The sequence below is a fragment of the Lithobates pipiens genome, unplaced genomic scaffold, assembly GCF_037356315.1.
Source record: "Lithobates pipiens isolate NorthernLeopardFrog02 unplaced genomic scaffold, aLitPip1_a1.2 Scaffold_8, whole genome shotgun sequence".
Classification (NCBI taxonomy): domain Eukaryota; kingdom Metazoa; phylum Chordata; class Amphibia; order Anura; family Ranidae; genus Lithobates; species Lithobates pipiens.
In genome coordinates, this window is record NW_027507903.1 from 268,728,708 (window position 1) to 268,748,358 (window position 19,651).

At 43.0% G+C, this 19,651-nt stretch overlaps 1 protein-coding gene across 3 annotated transcripts in view; it reads right to left on the reverse strand.

The window, feature by feature from the left end:
* The window catches only part of ACSS3 (acyl-CoA synthetase short chain family member 3), a 230,386-nt gene that overhangs the window by 137,992 nt on the left and 72,743 nt on the right, over nt 1-19,651 (reverse strand). For all 3 annotated transcript variants that reach the window (XM_077471933.1, XM_077471934.1, XM_077471935.1), the window contains one exon: nt 1,401-1,589. In XM_077471933.1, the coding sequence (XP_077328059.1) occupies nt 1,401-1,589 (189 nt within the window). The remainder of the gene's footprint in view (nt 1-1,400; nt 1,590-19,651) is intronic.

The following is a 19,651-nucleotide window of genomic DNA, read 5'->3' on the forward strand; positions in this document are numbered from 1 at the left end:
GAGAATGTAAATTCAATTTGACATAGCAAGCTATAGCAAGTACATTTTTGACACATTACATTACATTTATAGCAGCCTAAAGAGACACGGTCATTACATGTTAGAGGTGCCATCAGAATCCTCAGAGTCCTACAGATCAGATGTGTTGGGTGCATGACTACCAACCACCCCCCTTCTGTAGCTGCTATATTACTTTCATGACCCAGCCGCAGGGACTTGCTAGTAATGTACAGCTGGAGAAAGGGGAAGCCATGGTGAGTAACATACACATCTGAAAATGTTGGATGCCGAAAACGTTAGCAGTGCCTCCATCTCTGTGAAAGAGCAAAGACTGGAGTTAACAGAGGCATGTGCATGTAATGCATGTGCGTTGACTTTCACTGGCAAGGTGCATTGAGTTAACTTTCAAACTGAAAGAAGCTACATCATGCTGCTCCATGTATATTACATTACTGCAATGCACAGGTCCAAAAAGGGTGCTTATAATCTTTCTGTAATTGTCAGTTTTATTTTTTTGGTTTAAAAAGCATTTTGGTTGAAAGTAAATGTTTAAGGCTAGGTTCACAGTTGTATGATGCAAAAAATTGTGTGTTTTCCCACAATACAAAAAAAAAAAAACACATATGGGGGGTTATTTACGGAAGGCAAATCCACTTTGCACTGCAAGTTCACTTGGAAGTGCAGTCACTCTAAATCTAAGGGGTAGATCTGAAATGAGTGGAAGCTCTGCTGATTTTATCATCCAATCACGTGCAAGCTAAAATGCTGTTTTTTCTTTTCCTTCCATGTCCCCCTCGGATCTACAGTGACTTTACTTCCAAGTGCACTTGCAGTGCAAAGTGGATTTTCCTTTAGTAAATAACCTCCAGTGTTTTTTCAGGCTTTTACAGAGGCTTTCTAAATTGCACACTTATTCACCTTGCTAACGCATGTACAAAATCATGTGCCAAAATGGATGGTAGCAAGATATAATTTGTTTTGGCGATGGTGCTTCAATTGTGCTCACAGCCCATTTCACTAAATGGGCTGCCCTAAATGAAATGAGCAAAAATGTGCGGTCACAGTCAGACCTGCACAGGTGTGAACAGAAACCTTTGCATGACAAAGGTCCCCAAAGCTCTGTGGGTTACCTAAAGAGACAGCACAGCAGAAGAGATCTTTAAGCCTCCCTTTGATCACTGTTGTGACGACTCAGTGACAAGGCTTCTTTTGGTACGTCTGTGATAAAGTTTCTACTTCTATGGTTTTATGTATATGCATGTTTTATTGTCACGGATATCTCTTGTATGTCCTCAATATGATGCCACTACAAAAATCAAACCTAATCTCTGATAGCCACCAGATCAGTTTAACACTAATGTTTTTAAAACACATATTGACATACTGAATGCAGTTGTTACCTTTGCATGGTCAATGCGCACTGATAACTCCTTTGGCGCAAATCCTCCAAATATTAAGCTGTGTATAGCTCCAATTCTTGCACATGCCAGCATTGTATACATTGCCTGTGGTATCATTGGCATATATATGACAACCCTGTCTCCTTTCTTTACACCATACTTCATTAAAACTCCAGCTAGCCTGGACACCTAAAAGCAAAACAATAGAACAGATAGAAAGTGAAATACGAATATCATATTATATCATTTTATTAGTTTATGCATTTATTTAGTATGTTGTTTATAAGTATGGTTATTTTATTTTTTTTAAAAGCAATATTGCTGCATTCCAGGCAAACCGGACATGAAATACTATAAAGAGAGGTTAAAATATTTACCAAAGGATTAGTATGTCCGTTAAGTTCTGAGATTAAAGCAGGCCATACAAGGTGCAAATTTCTTTCCTGCAAACATTTGCATGATTCTCCCAACACAGTCAGTGCTGAGAGGGGAATCAGAAATTGCCTTCTCCTGGCAGGGAGGTGAGGGAGGCCATCCCCGCCAGGAGAAGACAGTGATTATTGTTAGTAGCTATAGCAGGCATCAGCAATAATCACAAGAGAATCTTGGTTCTTGGTTCTACCCAAGTTGATTGATCAATCAACTTGGTACAGTCAGCCTGCCCATTAATGATTCGAATCTCAGCCGATTCATGCTGAACCAGCGGAGATTCAAACCGTATATATGGCTGGCCAGCCCTCCCATGTAGCACAGCTAGGCAGAAAGCACTACTATAATTTGTTTTGGTGTGGCATGATTTTCTGTTACAGTTATTGACTGTAGAGTCAGTGGTGCTCTATCTCCACACTCAACATGCCGATTGGAAATGGAAGGCAAGCCACACACGAAAAGGTCATCCTCTCTACTCACTCTGCTCTCACCTCAAATCAGCAAATTGCTGGTAACCACATTTTCGGGCAAAACATCCGATTGGCTCATAGCTCTTCCCCATGAGTTCTACTATACAGGGGATTTAAAAAGGCTGATACCAAGTCAAATCTAGAAAATATGACACTAGTTGCATTTAGAAAAAAAGTTAAGTTATGTATTATTATATACCTAGCTGCATAAGTGTGTGTCTTTGATATCTGGCCAGTGCTTAGCTTTAAGTTAAATCTTTTGACAAACCTTTGCAAATTACACTAGGCACAAGAGGAAGAAGATTACCATTCATTTGCTTCAAAAGGTGGAAGTAACTGATAATACATTGTATACCATTGAGCGTGCATCCAAGATTTAAGTAGGAATAAACAATATTTAGACAATATTTGCTTATCCAGGAGTATTCCATGAAATACATTCCATGGTATGTGTCACTTCTACTTTTAACCTACCAATTTAACGTTGTTTAAAGGTCAACTTCAAAACAGGCTTTATCAGAGAGAAGACCTACAGGGATGTAGTTGCCGAGTTCAATATCTGGGCAGGGGACATCTAGATTTCTATTTTAGTATAGTGCCTGCAGACAGTTCATAAGAAAAACAATTTAATATCACCAATATGCTGCTACTATATACTCCAGTTTGCCTTCAGAATGTATTTAGGTCTTTTGTGCCCTTAAAAGTAATACACAGAAACATTTCTTCGTCTAGTGCCAGAAATGCCACCACTGTGTAGTATTTGTAACAGTGGAGAGAGAGATAAAGACAGAGAGAAATATCAGGGTAAAAAGTACTAGATTTTTTTTCACTTTTTTTTTCCACTGTTTTGGGGTTGTCGATATAACAGAGAATCAAATATTGTCCACACATTTGTTTACACTAAGTGGCTGCTTTAGGTATTCTATTTTTTCCAAGAGCGTGGTGCTGGTATTATAGGAACGGGCAGATTACCTGTATACCATTTGTTTTGAAAAAAGCACTAGATGCTGTGTTCTTATCTGACTTGATTTGTGTTCTTTTCAGATGTAATTTGTGTGCACAAAGAATCCAAAATCATGACTCCTAAGCATGTCCTCTTCTACTTGAAAGTTACATGAAAATGGATAGTGGTTTGCACACTGGCTGTTTAATATTAAATTGGACATATCAAAGTATAGGTTGGACGTGTTACAATAGGAATGCACACATCAGAAAAAAAAACCATTTCGTACCAGTTTCAGTTGCAGTCTCTTTCGGAGACCCCCATCACAATCAATTAATTTATTATAACAGTTAAAGGCATGAATACAGGTAAACCTCCTGGACCTGATGGCTATACACTATCCAACTACGAAGAATTCAAGGACACACTAGCCTAGGGACTTACACACAAGGGATTTTACCTACAGTCAATAAGATGTGTCCCTTGTACTGGCATCTCCTCTATTTTTCTCCTCCATCAATCCCCTCCCCCTTAAATCATAATTTTGTGCAGGGGGGAGCGAGCAGAGCTGTGAGATTCACTTATCAATAGCGCCCAACTGTTGTACTATAGCGTCTATGAATGAAACAGGATGAATAGAGGATGGACCGATGCTTGAAAAGATTAGTCCCTTCCATTCTTGTTCTGGGCTCAGAAGTGTGTGTCACATAAGGTGCAGAGTTCAGGAGCGTGTGTGTTGCACAGTGCTCAGGAGTGGGTATTGCACAGGGTGCAGGGATCTGGAGTGCGTATTGCACAGGGTGCAGGGATCAGGAGTGCGTATTGCACAGGGTTCAGGGCTCAGGAGCGCATACTGCACAGGGTGCAGGGCTCAGGAGTGCATACTGCATAGGGTGCAGGGCTCAGGAGTGCATACTGCACAGGGTGCAGGTCTCAGGGCTCAGGAGTGCATACTGCAGAGGGTGCAGGGCTCAGGAGTGCATATTTGTCAGAAACCATGAATCAGACCGAGACAGAAGTACAATTAAATCACACTTGTTTATTAAATACAAATAGAAAGGTAAATAGAGTAAGTGTAGTCAAAGCATAGCCAGAGTCCAGTAACCGGATCGAGTAGTCAGCCAGTCCAGAGTTTAATAACCAGATCGGGTAATCAGCCAGGCCAGAAGTCAGGGATCAAAGTGGAGCAACAGCAAGCAGCATAAGGAGCCAGAAGGGATGTCAGCAACTCTTTAAACAGAACCGCAGGAGATGGTTTCTTGTGATGTGACCAAGGCGAAGGCATAGATGAAGTGAGCTGGACAGCTTTAAGTAGGTGGATCAGACGAGCAGGATTAGGAACAGCTGGGTGACTGTGGCGCTAGATGAGAGCTGGCAATTAGCCAACAGCTGAGCAGCCAGCCCTGACAATATTGCACAGGGTGCAGGGCTCAGGAGTGCACATTGCACAGGGTGCAGGGCTCAGGAGTGCACATTGCACAGGGTGCAGGGCTCAGGAGTGCACATTGCACAGGTTGCAGTGCATATTGCACAGGGTGCAGGGCTAAGGAGTGTGCATTTCACAGGGTGCAAAGCCCAGCAGTGCATATTACATAGGGTGCAGGGCACAGGAGCACATACTGCTCAGGGTGAAAGCTTAAAAAGGGGGTATTGCACAATGTGCGGGGCTCAGGAGCATGTAATGCGCAAGCTGCAGGGTCCAGGAGTGCATGTCACATAGGGTGCAGCACTAAGGAGTATGCGAGTCCTCCCCCTAAACCACCTAGTACAGAGCTTTTCTCCCAAATCCTGCCAAAGTACAGGGCTTTTACCTCAAATCCCTCCTCAGTACACTGGGAAACCCAGTGAGCAGAGGCTTCAGGCAAAAAACTTTACCAGTTAGAATACATCAAGAATACCTCAAGAATGGGACTTTATCGGCAATATAAACCAAAAAAGAATAGTTGTCTTTTTATAAATATACAAAAATGTTTATTAATACATAGTCATAAAAACATTAATAATCTAAAAAATTTTATGACTATGTATTAATAAACATGTTTGTATATTTATAAAAAGACAACTATTATTTTTTGGTTTATATTGCCGATAAAGTCCCATTCTTGAGGTATTCTAACATGTTGATGTATCAAGGGATAATGGCAATGACATGCTATTTAATATGAGTCTATGTAATTTCTAGAAACTGTACCAGTATGGGCTGTATAGTGAGCCATGGCCGGTGGTGCTGGATGACCAGTAAAGATGTGTCACACTCACGCGTGGTTGGGTCTTCCTAAGCAAGTGGAGCAAGTACTGCCTTTCCTGAGTCCCCACTGGAGCTCCTAAGCAACAGATTACAATGTGACAAGAAATGCAGACCTGCTTAACAAATGCCATGTGTTGCAGAACCTCTGGTCACCAGTCTGTGAATGTCGCTGTGATGTAAGTCGAATTTGCCACGAGTTCTGACACATGCAAATTGATTCCACTCTCTCCTACTTACTCCATTACTGATATGGAAACATATGCTCTAAAACGATTGTATAATAAAGAAGCATTACCAAGCATGTTACTAAACATGATCATTTTCATTGTTTACATTATATATAGAAGCTTAAAAACACTAGGCACACTTGACTTATTACAACGAAAATGCTTTTTGGCTCATGAACAAATAAACAATGTTGAACTAGGCTTTTTATATACTGTATTATGCGGTGAAGTGGACAAGCTGTCACCTTGAATAGAATGGGTGTCACTGGAAGTGAGGGGAATAAAATGGTGTTAACACTTTTCCTGAAGGACAGACTATTATTGGTCTACGGTTTGAGTTTAGTGAACTTGACATATTGTATTTTACATATCGATGCTGACAAGCACAAAAAGGATAAGATGAAATGTAAAATAGAGGTTCTTTTCTACTATTTCTCCTGGATTCATACTATATCTCATCTTTCATTTAGGTATTTCTAAAGGTAAGAAAAGTCATAGACTTGATGTTGTCTATGTAAGAGAGATCATTTAACAATGACTGTAGCACTGACAATTTAAAGAGGACCTTACATTATGAAAATAATTAAAGTTGCCCTTGCCCCGAACTGTTTGGGCAAATACTGACATCAAGGGACTGACGGTAAAACCTATGGAGCACAAACTCTCGGCGTATGCCGATGATGTGCTATTCCACCTCACGGAGCCCCTGATCTCCTGGCCAAATGTGATGCGGGAACTCCAACAATTTGGAACGCTTTCTAACTTTAAGATTAATTATGCAAAATCAGAGATACTTACCATTCAGATACCACCCTCACTGGCAACTAGGTTACAAATGGCTTTCCCATTCACATGGACCAAGTCATCCCTTAAATATTTAGGCATTCGGCTGACAGACAGAACTGACACCCTTTATGCAGCCAACTTTCCCCTCCTGCTGGCTACTGTGAAAAACAACTTGGCCAACTGGACTAAGACAGTCTTTACTTGGATGGGGAGACTTGCTGTTGTCAAAATGAACATCCTCCTGCACATACTGTTCCACATGCAGATGATACCCATGTCCCTTCTCAAGGGTTTCTTCACTCAAATATCTAGTACAATATCAAAATTCATATGGCATGACTGGAAACCGAGAATTGCGCTTAGGTTGTTGATGCGCCCGAGGGAAGCGGGAGGTTTAGGACTCCCACATATTCAAAAATACCATAGGGCAATCAGTCTTCAGAGGATGCTCAATTGGCGCTTCCACACTAAATCCAAGCTTTGGGTCCCTCTAGAGAAATACATGGCAGGCAGAAACGTATCTTACGCCCCATGGCTGGCCCGGGCACACAGAGGACTATCATCCCTAACTTCCCCACTGACGACTCAGACCTTGGGATCGACTGAACGCTAAATTGGCTTTGGCCCCCTCTGTGTCCCCATTGGCCCCCCTTGGAGGCTGTGGTTCCCACTAGGAGAACAAAAGGCCTTCTTCGGCCCTTGGGTCGAGGACAGTAGCGCTAGTTGTGGTAAGTTTCTGCTGGATGGTAAACTACTACCTCTGGCGACCCTCAGAGAATTGAGCGGGAGCTTCCTCATGGACTTTTGGCGCTATAAGCAACTACACCACTTCTTTGAGACCAATGGGGGCTCCACACGGGCTGTCTCTACACTTACGCCCTTTGAACACCTCTTTATAGCTGAGGAACCAATCCCACACATGATATCGGAACTCTACCACCTGATCGGCTCTACAACCTCTACACAGAAACCCACATTCGTCAGGTCATGGGAACGGGATTTCAACCCCACCCAAATGTCACACCTGTACCAACTCACCAGATCTAGCTCCATTGACTCCAAAACCCAGGAAGTTAACTATAAAATGCTGTCATGCTGGTACCGGGTACTGGAATACTTAGCAAAGATCTACACATCCATGTCGAACCAGTGCTGGAGAGGATGTGGCCACAGAGGTACACTCCTGCGTATTTGGTGGGAATGTCCGGTGATCAGACCCTACTGGGAAGACATTCAAACTCAGATCAAAAATATACTAGACCTGGACATCCCTCTCTCCCCGGTTCACTTCTTGCTACACATTCCTCCCATGCCACTGGGTCAGTACAGAAGAAGTGTACTGCCCCACTTACTAAACGCAGCAAATCGGCTACTTCCTATATACTGGAAAAGCCAGCAAATCCCTAGCAGGGAGGAATGGATCCATAAGGTCAGTGACATAAGGGAGGCAGAGGATTGGATTGCAACCTGCAGGAATACTCGAGAATGCTTCTCCAACACCTGGGCAGCCTGAGCGACATATGTCTCAGACCCAGGACATGTATCCTCAAGCCTGGATATAGCCCTACTGGAACTGGCAGAACCTTCCCTTAAACCCACTAGTTGGATACAGAGCCCTAAGCTAGACTGTCCTGGCTTAAAAGCAACCAGGGAGGAGTGGGAGAAGATGTAATTTTTCCTTTTCAGTCACCTTATATACAATCATATGATAGGGGGATGTGGCGTGGAGGCAGAGCTGGACGTATGATCCTAGGTATGTTCCAACTGATTTACTTACCACTCTATCTTTCCCTCAACTCTTCTTCTTTCCTTTCTCCGATTTCCCTCACCTCTTTATATTGGTCGACTGATCAAGAATGACTCAGTAGTTGACACACCAGGTGGTGAGCGAGGTGTGGCAGCCACATCGGTGCAGACAATCCAAGCTAAATGAGGGCCGGCGGGTGTCGTCGCATGGAGGGAGGTAAGCTGGAGGCCCAAGCGGCCCCCCTCCCTTCATGCTCGCCCAGCCAAATCACTCCTCAGTCAGTCAGTCAATGTGCTGCCCTGATTCCCGATCCCATCCAGATGACTGGCTGGCCTGTCCCCACAGTATCACTCCTCTCCGGAGACACCCACAACCATCAGTGGATGGAAAGTTAGGAGTACCCACCCCCCCATTTGTTTTTTTAGTTATGTTGGGGTCCTTTTTCTCTGCCTCTCCCCCCTTATGTAGGGGGGATCCCGTCTGTCACGGTCGTTCCGCTACCCCGATCGTACAGAAGAGACTTACCTGCAGGGTTCCTGTACGACGGGATCTCCGACGCCCTCGGACGCGGGTTGACGCGAACAAACACGCGCGGGTGCACGCAGGTTCCAACAGACGTTCGCAGGTGCGCGTCGCCACAAGCGGGCGTTCGCACCGTACGGACGTGCGCGGGGTCACGAGCGTAACCACGGCCACCTGCGGGGGTACGCAAACGGGCCGTACGACCAATCCTGGTGCCCAATAGACTATTTAAGGCCACAGCTCCTGCTCCTCGGCGCTGTTCGGTCTACAGCGTTCCTGAGACTTCTGCTGTTTATTTGTGATCGTGTTCCTGATATTATACCCGACCTGTTCCTGGACTCTGCCTGTATTCCGCCTGCCCTTGACCTTTTGCCTGATTGACTACGCCTCTGCCTTCTGCTTCTGTACCTCCGCTGCCAGATAGTTACCGACCCAGCCTGACTGACTACGCCTGTCTGCCCGAAGTCCGGCACCCGTTGTCTCTGCCACCTTGCCGGTCCACTTGTGCCAGCCGTCCAGCAGTCCTTGACCGACATCCAGCGCCGGGTGCACCTGCCGTTCCAGTTACCATCTGCTCCAGCTGTATCCGCTATCTGCTATCCGGCTAGGCACTTGTGTCCTCCGGGCTCCTGAACCCCTGTCTCCATCACCAGGGGCTCGAGAGCCGGGGGTTTACGAGGCGCCGCTCCCTGCACGTTGGGGCTCTCTAACCAGGTACGTGACACCGTCTCCGACTCGCTACCTGGTCACTGAGCTCTCCCTACCCTCATTACGAAAATGGGTCACAAGGTGATAGCTTGTCTCATATGATCAATATGTTCTATCGGTTTTTATATCATTTTGGAAATCTGAATGGCGTTCTGTCTACTGAAAATGGCTAAGACAACGTATGATGTGATGTAACGTTACTTCGCCTTTCATAAATAAAGATTATACAAAAAATAATTAAAGTTGTTCAGATTTCTTGCAGGTTAATGAGTTTTGGGGATGTGCAAATGTCATTCGCACAGCCATGCGTTTGTCAGCTCCAACTAGTGGTTACAAGTACCCGTCCAACAGTTCCTTGCCAGCACCTTCTTCTGAGTGCCTTTGGGCCTCTCCGTTGGCTGGCAGGAGATGATGTCATCCTGGCGCTCAGAGACTAGCCCAGCACTGTAAGCCAAACTGCGCATGGACAGCTCAGTTTACATCACCAGAGAAGACAGTGAGCAGTATGTCTCTTCTGCAATAAAAGATTGCATGCTTGCGGTCTCTTACAGTGGAACTTCAGTTTCACTTTAAACAACTTAATCAGGAAAAAAACACATATATGACCACTAAATGTAGACGACGATCATAGGGAATAAACATATAACACACATTACAGTGAATATTTGTGAAAGTTGCATGAATGCTTGAGGCACTCATACAGCAAACTATTTCATAAATAGAGCTGTGTATATGTTCCTACTGGATTGTGTATGTAAGACTGTTTTAGGCTTATACCTCTGCTGGAACGATTACTAGAACTTTTCATATGTATGAGGTTTTAGTTGTCCTTTGGATATAGTACATTTTGGGATACTGTATTTAACTGTTTAGTTAACAGGAGAAATGTGTTTCACCTGTTAGGCTCCATGCACACTGGAGCTCATAAAAACTGTTTTTTTTTGGAGTTTGGAAGTTTAACGCTATGTTACCCTATGTGTCCACATGGACGTTTTTTGAACTTTCATCAGCAGTGGAGTTTATGGGCTGTTTTCTGAACGCCATAAAATCACGTTCAGGTGTCGTTGTTTCTGACCACAGAAAACACCAAATGCTCATAAACATTGATAAACACTAAAAAACGTGGCTTACCAGCGTTTAACGTTTTTGATCCAATAAAAAAAACCGCTAATAAACGATATTGAAAAAACTTTAAAAAGCCTTGAAAGAAGCACTGCAAAGCTACTGGTGTTTTTATAACGTTATTTTAACATCCAGTGTGCATGGAGCCTTAAAAGGAAACTATGATGACTTTGAGCCCATTTAAACATTTTTTTTTTTTAAGTGACAACATACAATGTAGATGTTTCCGTTAAAATGTTTATCATATAGAATACATTATATACATTAAACAAAAATCTTCTATTTCCGTTAAGCCTCCCTGATACTTCAAGGGTTAAATGCTCATTTGGATTTAGAGTACTGAACTAGAAAATTCATTTTTACTTATCCCAACCCTCACAGGCTCCCTACTCACTGCTAGACTGGTCCTTTCAGCCTTTTCTCCCCTAAGCTCCGGCAGTTACTAACATCAAGTGCAGTGCATGGTCCATAACGTTGCATTACACATGAGAATAAGTACACACAGGGGCAATATGGACCAGACGACAGTGCCAGCTGCTGGGGAAAACGAGGTCAGGTAAATAAAACAGTTTTTTTTTCTGGTATCCTAGATGTAAAATGAGCATAGGAAGGCCAAGTTCACCTTTAAATGTTACACCCATATTTGTTAGCAGGGTACTGAAATTATGCGCTGGAAGCTTCTTGTTTGCAGCAATAGCTTTGCTTTTATGGAGAAATAGCATAATATAACTTACAGCACGTCATCATGGAACAGGAACAAAGGAGGATAAAACTACATACACAGAGGAGTAACACTTCCTCACTTCCTCTGATACATTACCATAGATGCACTCTACAGTGCCACCTGATGGATAGATAGGTATAATGCATACGGTATATAGTTCACAGTATAGAAAGCTACTTGCGTTACTTGCTGTTTTTCTTCTAACACCCCTTCTCAACAGCCTTTGCTTTGTCAAATTACATTCAGCTTTTTCAGCAGTCATCTACTCTGACGGGCAATATTGAATATCAATAACACCTTGCTCTTGATTGTCAGTAGGTGATACTTGACATCGATGTGTTTGGTCCGAGGATTGACCCTTTCTGATTGCATAATATTTATACATCCCTGTTATCTTCAAAAATGGGAATTGGTTTTGACAGGTCTATCCCAATGTCCTCAAAAAGTTGACAAATCCATATCGCTTCTTGACACACGTGTGCTGCTGCAATGTACTCTGCTTCAGTTGAAGATAGATTGACAGTTGTTTGCTTTCAACTAGAACTTATGGTTCCTTCCCCATACTGGAAAATTAATCCACTTGTGGATTTGTGGTCTGTGCAGTCACTGGCCCAATCAGCATCCACATATCTGACCAGTTTTGGATGTGATGTTGCTGCTAACTGTAACTTCATCTGAATTATTCCTTTGAGGTATTGCATCACTCTTCAGTGGCGTGGGATCCCCTGCCCCGAGCATTTGTGGACACAGTAGCTGGTTTGCTACGCAATTGAGTAATGCCGCGTACACACAATCGGAATTCTCGTCGGAAAAAGCTCTGATGGTTTTCCTGACGGAATTCTGATGGAATTGGGCTCAAGCTGTCTTGCCTACACACGGTCACATCAAATTCTGATCATTTATAACACGGTGACGTACAACACGTATGACGTGACTAGAAAAAGGAAGTTCAATAGTCAGTAGCCAATAGCTTCTGTCTCGTATTTGAATCTGAGCATGCGTGATTTTTGGCATGTCGGAATTGCATACACACGATCGGAATTACCGATAGCATGTTTTCAATTTTCCCGACGGAAAAACTTACTATCAAATTTTTGGCTCGCGGAAATTCGGACAGCTAAATTCCAATGGAGCATACACACGTTCGCATTTTCCGATGAAAAGCTCTCATCGTCCTTTTTCTGGCCGGAATTCCGACCATGTGTACGCGGCATACGTTTTTCCATGTGGACGGCATACAAAAAAGTTTGGTTTGCTTAGCATGATTTGGCAAGTTCTGTGGGGAGTTGTTTCGGGACTAAGATAGGTTACATATTTTGCTTTATTTTATAGGGCTTAACGTTAAAGAAGAGGTTTCTGTGTCATCACTGAATAACAAACTGGCCGGTTTGGCATTTTTGTTTCAATTGTCAGGATTTTCTGATGTTACCAAACAATTTTTGGTTAAAAAAGCCATGAAGCTATATAGGAAGGATAGACTGGTTCCTGATTCAAGACGCAATTCTAGGGTGTATTTTGGAACAGTTGCCCATCGTCTGTTCCTCTTATGAAGCAGTGCTTTTTAAAACAGTGTTTGTTCTGGCCTTTTTGGTGAATTAGGCATAGGGGAGTTAGTAAGTGCTTCTAAGTGGGGTGTGGGTGGTTTGGCCTTTGATGATGTACTGGTGCAAGGTTCACCTGTGGATCCAGAGGTCCAAGACTAATCGATGGGGGCGAGGGGCTCATGTCGAATGCGGTGTGGTTCCTCAATCTTCAGCTTGTCCAGTGAGTATTGTGCACGAGCAGTTAAATTCTAGGCCTGTGGCATCAGATCCTTTCTTGATACATACATATGATTCTGCTTTATCTAGATATCAATTTACTTCAGTTTTTCGTAAATGTTTGCTGTCAAGCGGCAAAAAGGCAGGGGATTATTCATCACATTCCTTTAGAATTGGTGCCGCTACTGAAATGACCAAGCACTTGAGCAGATGGGTAGCTGGGAGTCTCAGCATTTCTGCTTATATATTCATCCTCACCTGTTACAGCACAGAGTGGTTAGCATTGAGTATTTTGTGTTTTAAGGCTGGTGAGGTGGTGAACATGTAATTTCCCATGTTGTTCTTTGTCTGTTTTCAGTGTATGTATGGTTATGAAGGGGCAAGTGCAGTTGCTTTGCAAGTTTTACTTATTTTATCTTTCAGACTTGTCAGAATGCTTGGTCTGGATCCTCGGCTCTCATATGTATTTTGGGGTGCCAAGAGGGCAGATGTGAGACCAGAGGGCCGACAGTTGGGCTTTTCGAGAAGGGAAGTCAGGGTGCAGTGGATTGGTATACCGGAAATGTTGTGGTCTTGTGTTCTACCTAAGGTTCACCGATGTGCTAGGCTTGATAGACCCCGTGACATTCTCCTCTTACATGCTGGAGGCAATGATTTGGGTATGCGCACAGTGAGGGAATTGGTCAAGGATATAAAGTTTGACTTCTTAAGATTGAGGTTGTTGTTTACAGATACCATATTAGTGTGGTCGGACATTGTGTCCAGGACATGTTGGCGCATGGCTCGTTCCATTGATAGGTTACATAAGGCAAGGATCAATGCCAATAAAGCAGTGGCCCGCTTCTTTATCAGGAACGGGGGCATCGCGGTTTGCGATTTGGAACTAGAGCATGAAACCAGGTTGTATCAGAGTGGTGATGGAGTTCATCTGAATGGCATTTGTATAGACATATGGACATTATACCTTCAGGATGGCATACAGCGTGGCCTGTGGGTGTGGTGGGCCACCCAAACGTAAGGTTTCAGGCTTGGGTGTGTCTGGCAGGGGTCTCAGGGTCTTGGAAGGCAGTGATGGTTAAAAGTTTGGAGAAGGCGGGGTGGGGCCGATCTCAAGTATGGATGTACTTACCCTGGTAAATTTAAGCCAGTAATGGTTTTAATGAGTCATTTGGCTGTATCATGGGTATCTTAAATAGTAATAGTCGACGAGTTGCTGAAATTATGGCTGAGGGCCTTGAAGTCTATAATGATGGTGGATACCCAAAAGTGGAACTTCCGCTCATTTGTCTCCTCCCCCCTCCAGTGACACATTTGCCACCTTTCGGGGGGAGGTGGGGGCAGATACCTGTCTTTGACAGGTATCCTGTCCCCACTTCCGGGAATCCGGGCTGGGGCGAATTTTGTCACAGCTCGGCTCCATCCTTCTCCCTCCTCTGCCGCCGGACCAGTAGGAGAGAACAGCAGTGCCCCACGCATGTGCAGTAAGGACCCGGCGTGAAGCTGTAATGCTACACTGCTGGATTCCCTTATCCGCAATGGCGACGGCTGCACCTGACAGCTGATGGCAACATTAGCTGCGGTGCCGACATCGCTGGACTACAGGACAGGTAAGTGTCCTATTATTAAAAGTCAGCAGCTGCAGTATGTGTAGCTGTTGGATTTTAATTTTTGCAGGGGTGGGCGGACCTCCTCTTTAACCTTTAAACGTTGCAGTGTGAAGCAGACTCGTTGCTCAGGATATTTGGATTTCCTTGGAGATAGGCTTTAAAGTTAAACTCCAGGAAAAGCATACAGTAAATTGTCTTATTACAAGGCATGTGTGTTTATGTTTGAATCTTGGGTACGCTTTGTGCATTTCTTCTAAATCTTCGCGGTAATCCAGTGTAAAATGTTGCCATTTGTACAGGAGCTTTCTGTAATTAAGACTAATCGCTGCTACTCTATGCAGAGTGACTTGTCTTGTATGCTGTATGGCTGCTCCTTTACCATACACCTGACTAACATGTGCAGCCAAGCATCCTCACCTACAAAGCTTCAAGCCAATGACTGGTTCTTGCCAAACTCACCCCTTGTCCATGTGTACGGATGCATATCATAGGCCCTTTTCACTCATCCTCCTGGTCACCAGTCCTATTAACCCCCTATTGCCAAAGGGACTAGGCCTGCATTTTCCAAGGTCCAGGTTATGGCTCTGGGAATCCATCTGACCACCCAAAGCCCAAGTCACCTGCCACATGATACCCAAGGGGTCTTCGCTCACCACCAGGACAGGGATTCTGGTCCTCTAACCACCACTTGCTCCTGAGCCAACCAGACATTTAAAAGTTTATCCCCTTTTCTCTCTTCAATTAACCCATGACACCCAAACACAGTTCTTTCCCGATTGAGACAGTGACGAGGCTTTCTTTGCTTAAAACTTTAGTGATCTCTTGAAGGGTAAAAAAAAATGCATCAGGCCATACAATATTAATCCTTCCAAAAATCATATAAACATACTACAACTTATAAGTGCAACAATTTTGCAACAATCATTCCACATTGTACAAGAAGAGTGCTGTGGTACTATTTGCAGAGGCCTATGGCTCTTTTTTCAAAGTCCATAGGCCTCCATTGGTCCCGCAAGGCTTCCCCCAGGCACAGGGTGCGCTATCCTGCTGACATCAAGACTCATCCCATCCCAAATATAGGCAGAGGGCAGGATCAATCCCCAGGGCACCCTTCCTAATCCAAGGACTGTAAACTGCAAAATATTATACTTTTTCCATTGGTATTGCTAAGCCGAATTCTGACTGCAAGTAATGTAGAGCGTCCATAAAAAAAGTGAACTGTTTATTACCAAATGTGAAAATATTTGCAAAACATACAGTGGCCACAGGCTAAAGGGGAACACTAAAATTAACCCCTGCTTACATATATCCACCCAACTGTTAAAAATAGGAAACTGTGCTATGTGTGAGATGGTGGTCAAAAAATTTCCTCCGAAAAAACACACAATTCAACTATATCCAAATAGTAATTTAAATGGGACATGGTGCACAGGGGATCTTTCCCGTCTGCCATCTTGGTTGCTGGCATGCTCTTCCTGACACTGCTCTTTCTGACACCGCTCCCTCCCAATGGGCAGCCTTAGGATGCACAACTGGGCCAACTTAACATGAGCACTTTTGAACACATGGATCAGTATTTTGGCACGATTATTGCCTTCAGGTTCCCAAGAGTTTACCTCTGGCCCATACCCTTTCCACTTTATCAGGAACTGAATTTGGTTATTCCTCTTCCTGCAATCCAAAATTGCTTCCACTTCAAAATATTCCTCCTCATTGACTAGTACTGGCTTGGGTGGACCAACATTTTGCCCAGGGAAGGAATTAGGAATAGCAGGTTTCAGCAAAGTCACATGAAAAACGGGATGAATCCTAAAAGATTCCAGTAGTTCTAATTCATAGGCCACATCGTTGACCTTCTTTTTTACTGGTAAAGACCCCACAAACTTGGGACCCAATCTTTTTGATGGACAGGCTAACCTTAGAATGATGGTGGACAACCATACTTGATCTCTTGGTTTCAGAATCAACTCCCCTCTTCTCTTGCCAAAGACCTTTTTGTTTTATGCCTGTGTTTTAGCCATTGTTTCCTGCAACAGTTTATTAGTGTCAAAGAACTCCATTGTTTCAAGGACACAGGGTACTGAGCATTCTGGTACTGTATGGGCATGAAGGCAACGGATAGCACGAGACACAGGAAATGCTGTAGACCAGACAGCATTGATCTTGGGGAATGAGCCAGTTTAAATAGCCCCTTTGGTGCCAAGGGCTGTCACCAGGCGCGCGGACGAGCTTCTGCGTGTGCACGCACACTCGTGGTCGCATCCCGTTCTGTATTGTCACGCGTGCATGCAAACGTGCCCGTGCTGCTCTTTACAATGGGACATGGAGCACAGGGGATCTTCTCCGGCTGCCATCTTGGTTGCTGGCATACCCTTCCTGACAGGTCTTCTGAAATAAAAAGGACCAGCTGGTCCCCATTTCACAGCATATTTTAAAGATAATTTCTAGGTTGGCAAAGGCATTACAAAGGATCAATATCCTGTGTGGTTATTAAGGAACATATTTAAATGACTGTTTTTGTACCCCCAGGTCAGCTTTAATACGGACAAACCTTTTCTAATAAAATTCTAATCGGAAGACAGCTGACCATTACAATAATCTTACTAATGAGTCATATGCAAGGGTTATAACAGCTCAGGGGTTTAAGTTTTTTTAACCTGGTAGGTTAATTAGATCCTGTCTAAATTGGCCCTGGTATGCGTATAAATGTGAGTTAGGGACCTTAGATTGTAAGCTATTTGAGGGCAGGGACTGATGTGAATGTATAATATATATGTAAAGCACTGTGCAACTTGACGTTGCTATACAAGTACCGGTTATAAAAAAAAATTACATTTGTACACAGTTTAAAATTCATTATTTTAAATCCTTTGGTATTTTTGAAACATCAGTAAAACCTGTTGGTGATGGGAACAAAAACCTACATATGTGACTACCAGGGATTATTATAAATACCCAATATCCATTGTTCCGCACACCATGTATAAAAAAAAAAAAAAAAAAAAAAAAAGAGTTAGAGTAGTACACCACTAAATAGTATATGACAACTGTCAGCTTCCTACAATAGAGAACGGTTGGCAGCATACACTAGCCAGTGCAAGAAATAAGGCCTCTTGGTCACCGATGTAATAATTTACTGATGTTTATACTCAAGATCTTGCTGACAGAAAAATCCTGAATAAAATGTTCTGTAAAGACCTTGTGCAAACACACGTAAACATGTGAATGTAACATGCGTGAAATTCTTCTTCATACTCTTCTAGTTGCTAGTGTCCCAATATACACCTATAACGTATATTACTGCACTCAAATGTACAATTTTCTATTTTTTATTTACGTCTCTGTACTTATCACTGGATTACTGAACTTTATGCAGCTTTTCCATAGACAACAATGCACAAATGGCAAATTAACCCCCCCCCCCGCCTTTTCATTATGGACAAGATCAGGAGAAGGAGGTGGAGAGCGAGAACTGCCCGCACCTCTTCCTTTCCTCACCGCTTCCAGCGCTGGGCTGACAGAAGTATTGATCTGCTGCCTCTACTCCTGTCAGCATTATAGTAAAAAGATTTTGTGGCTCCCCCATCCCTACAATACATGTTGCGCCCAGTGCAGCCATCCCTTCTTTCCACCCCTTGATGCCAACTACAATACTGCATTCATACCTACAGCAGTGAAGAGAGAGTTCCGTACCACAGTTTAAAGAGTACCTAAACTTAAAAACAAAATGATAATATATTGCAGCTTACTAGTCCTTAGATGTGGTGGCAGCAACACACACACCTGTCCTTGCACGGCTATGTCACTCATTCCACTGCATCGATGAAGGCAGCTATGGATGTCACGTGTCTACCTTTGTTCGCTTCTATTACATGAAGGTTAATGGGATTAGTCGTTTTCACAAAAAATATATCTTATATATATATATTTATTTATTTATTTTTCTTCTGTTTGCTCAGCTCACAAAAAGCAACAAAGACACTTAATTTATGGCTATACCAACAAGAAAGTTCTGTACTTGATGAAAATGTTAGACTAAACAAATGCAGCAACCGATTCTAAGGACAGTAAACTGCAAAATATTACACTTTGGTACTGAATTCCAACTGCAACTAATGTAGAAAGTCCATAAAACAAGTGTGCTATTCATTACTAAATGTGAAAAAATTTGCAAAATGTACAGTGGGCAGATATGGTGAGCATGGAGGTACAAGTAACAACGGGAACATTTTGTTGAGAAAGTTGGTGACCTCATGTCGTACACGCTACATTAATAAGCCCTAACCCGATACAAATGACTATTGGTTAGCAATTATGTGGTTTATTGAGAAAAGGTGTCTTACCCAGGGAAAAAAAATATAAAAATCTACACACAAGCAACTTCCATCGTACATGAATTTGGGCCATTGTGCCATTTGCTGTTGATTGCCAAGAACTAGCCATGACAAGGGACAATAGAAGTCTAAAACATTGCAGTTGTAAAATGCATAGAAAGCTATGCACAGATCACCAAGGCATTCACTACTTCACAGCAACAACAGCAATGATAATGTGTTGGTCTGATATGTCTAGAGACATTGAACCAATGATGAATAAATGCCATCTCTCTCAAAAGAACAGGTTAGCCAACCATGAAAACAGACTTGACTGTCACAGGATTCGCAAGAACAATCATTTCAGAAAACATGCCTTTTGTCAGCAGAAAAATACATACTTGTACACCACAGGGGGAAACTAGTTTACAAGCCAACAGGATCAGGTGAGGCTGTAAAACACATTAACCACATCTATCACTCCTCTATTTTCAAAAGAATAAACACTGAAGGGTTAATCAAAAGCATGGGAATGGTCACAGCCACCACCATGGTTGATTTTAAAGACATTTTCCATTAGTAATCAATCATTCTATAATATATATATATATATATATATATATATATATATATATATATATATAT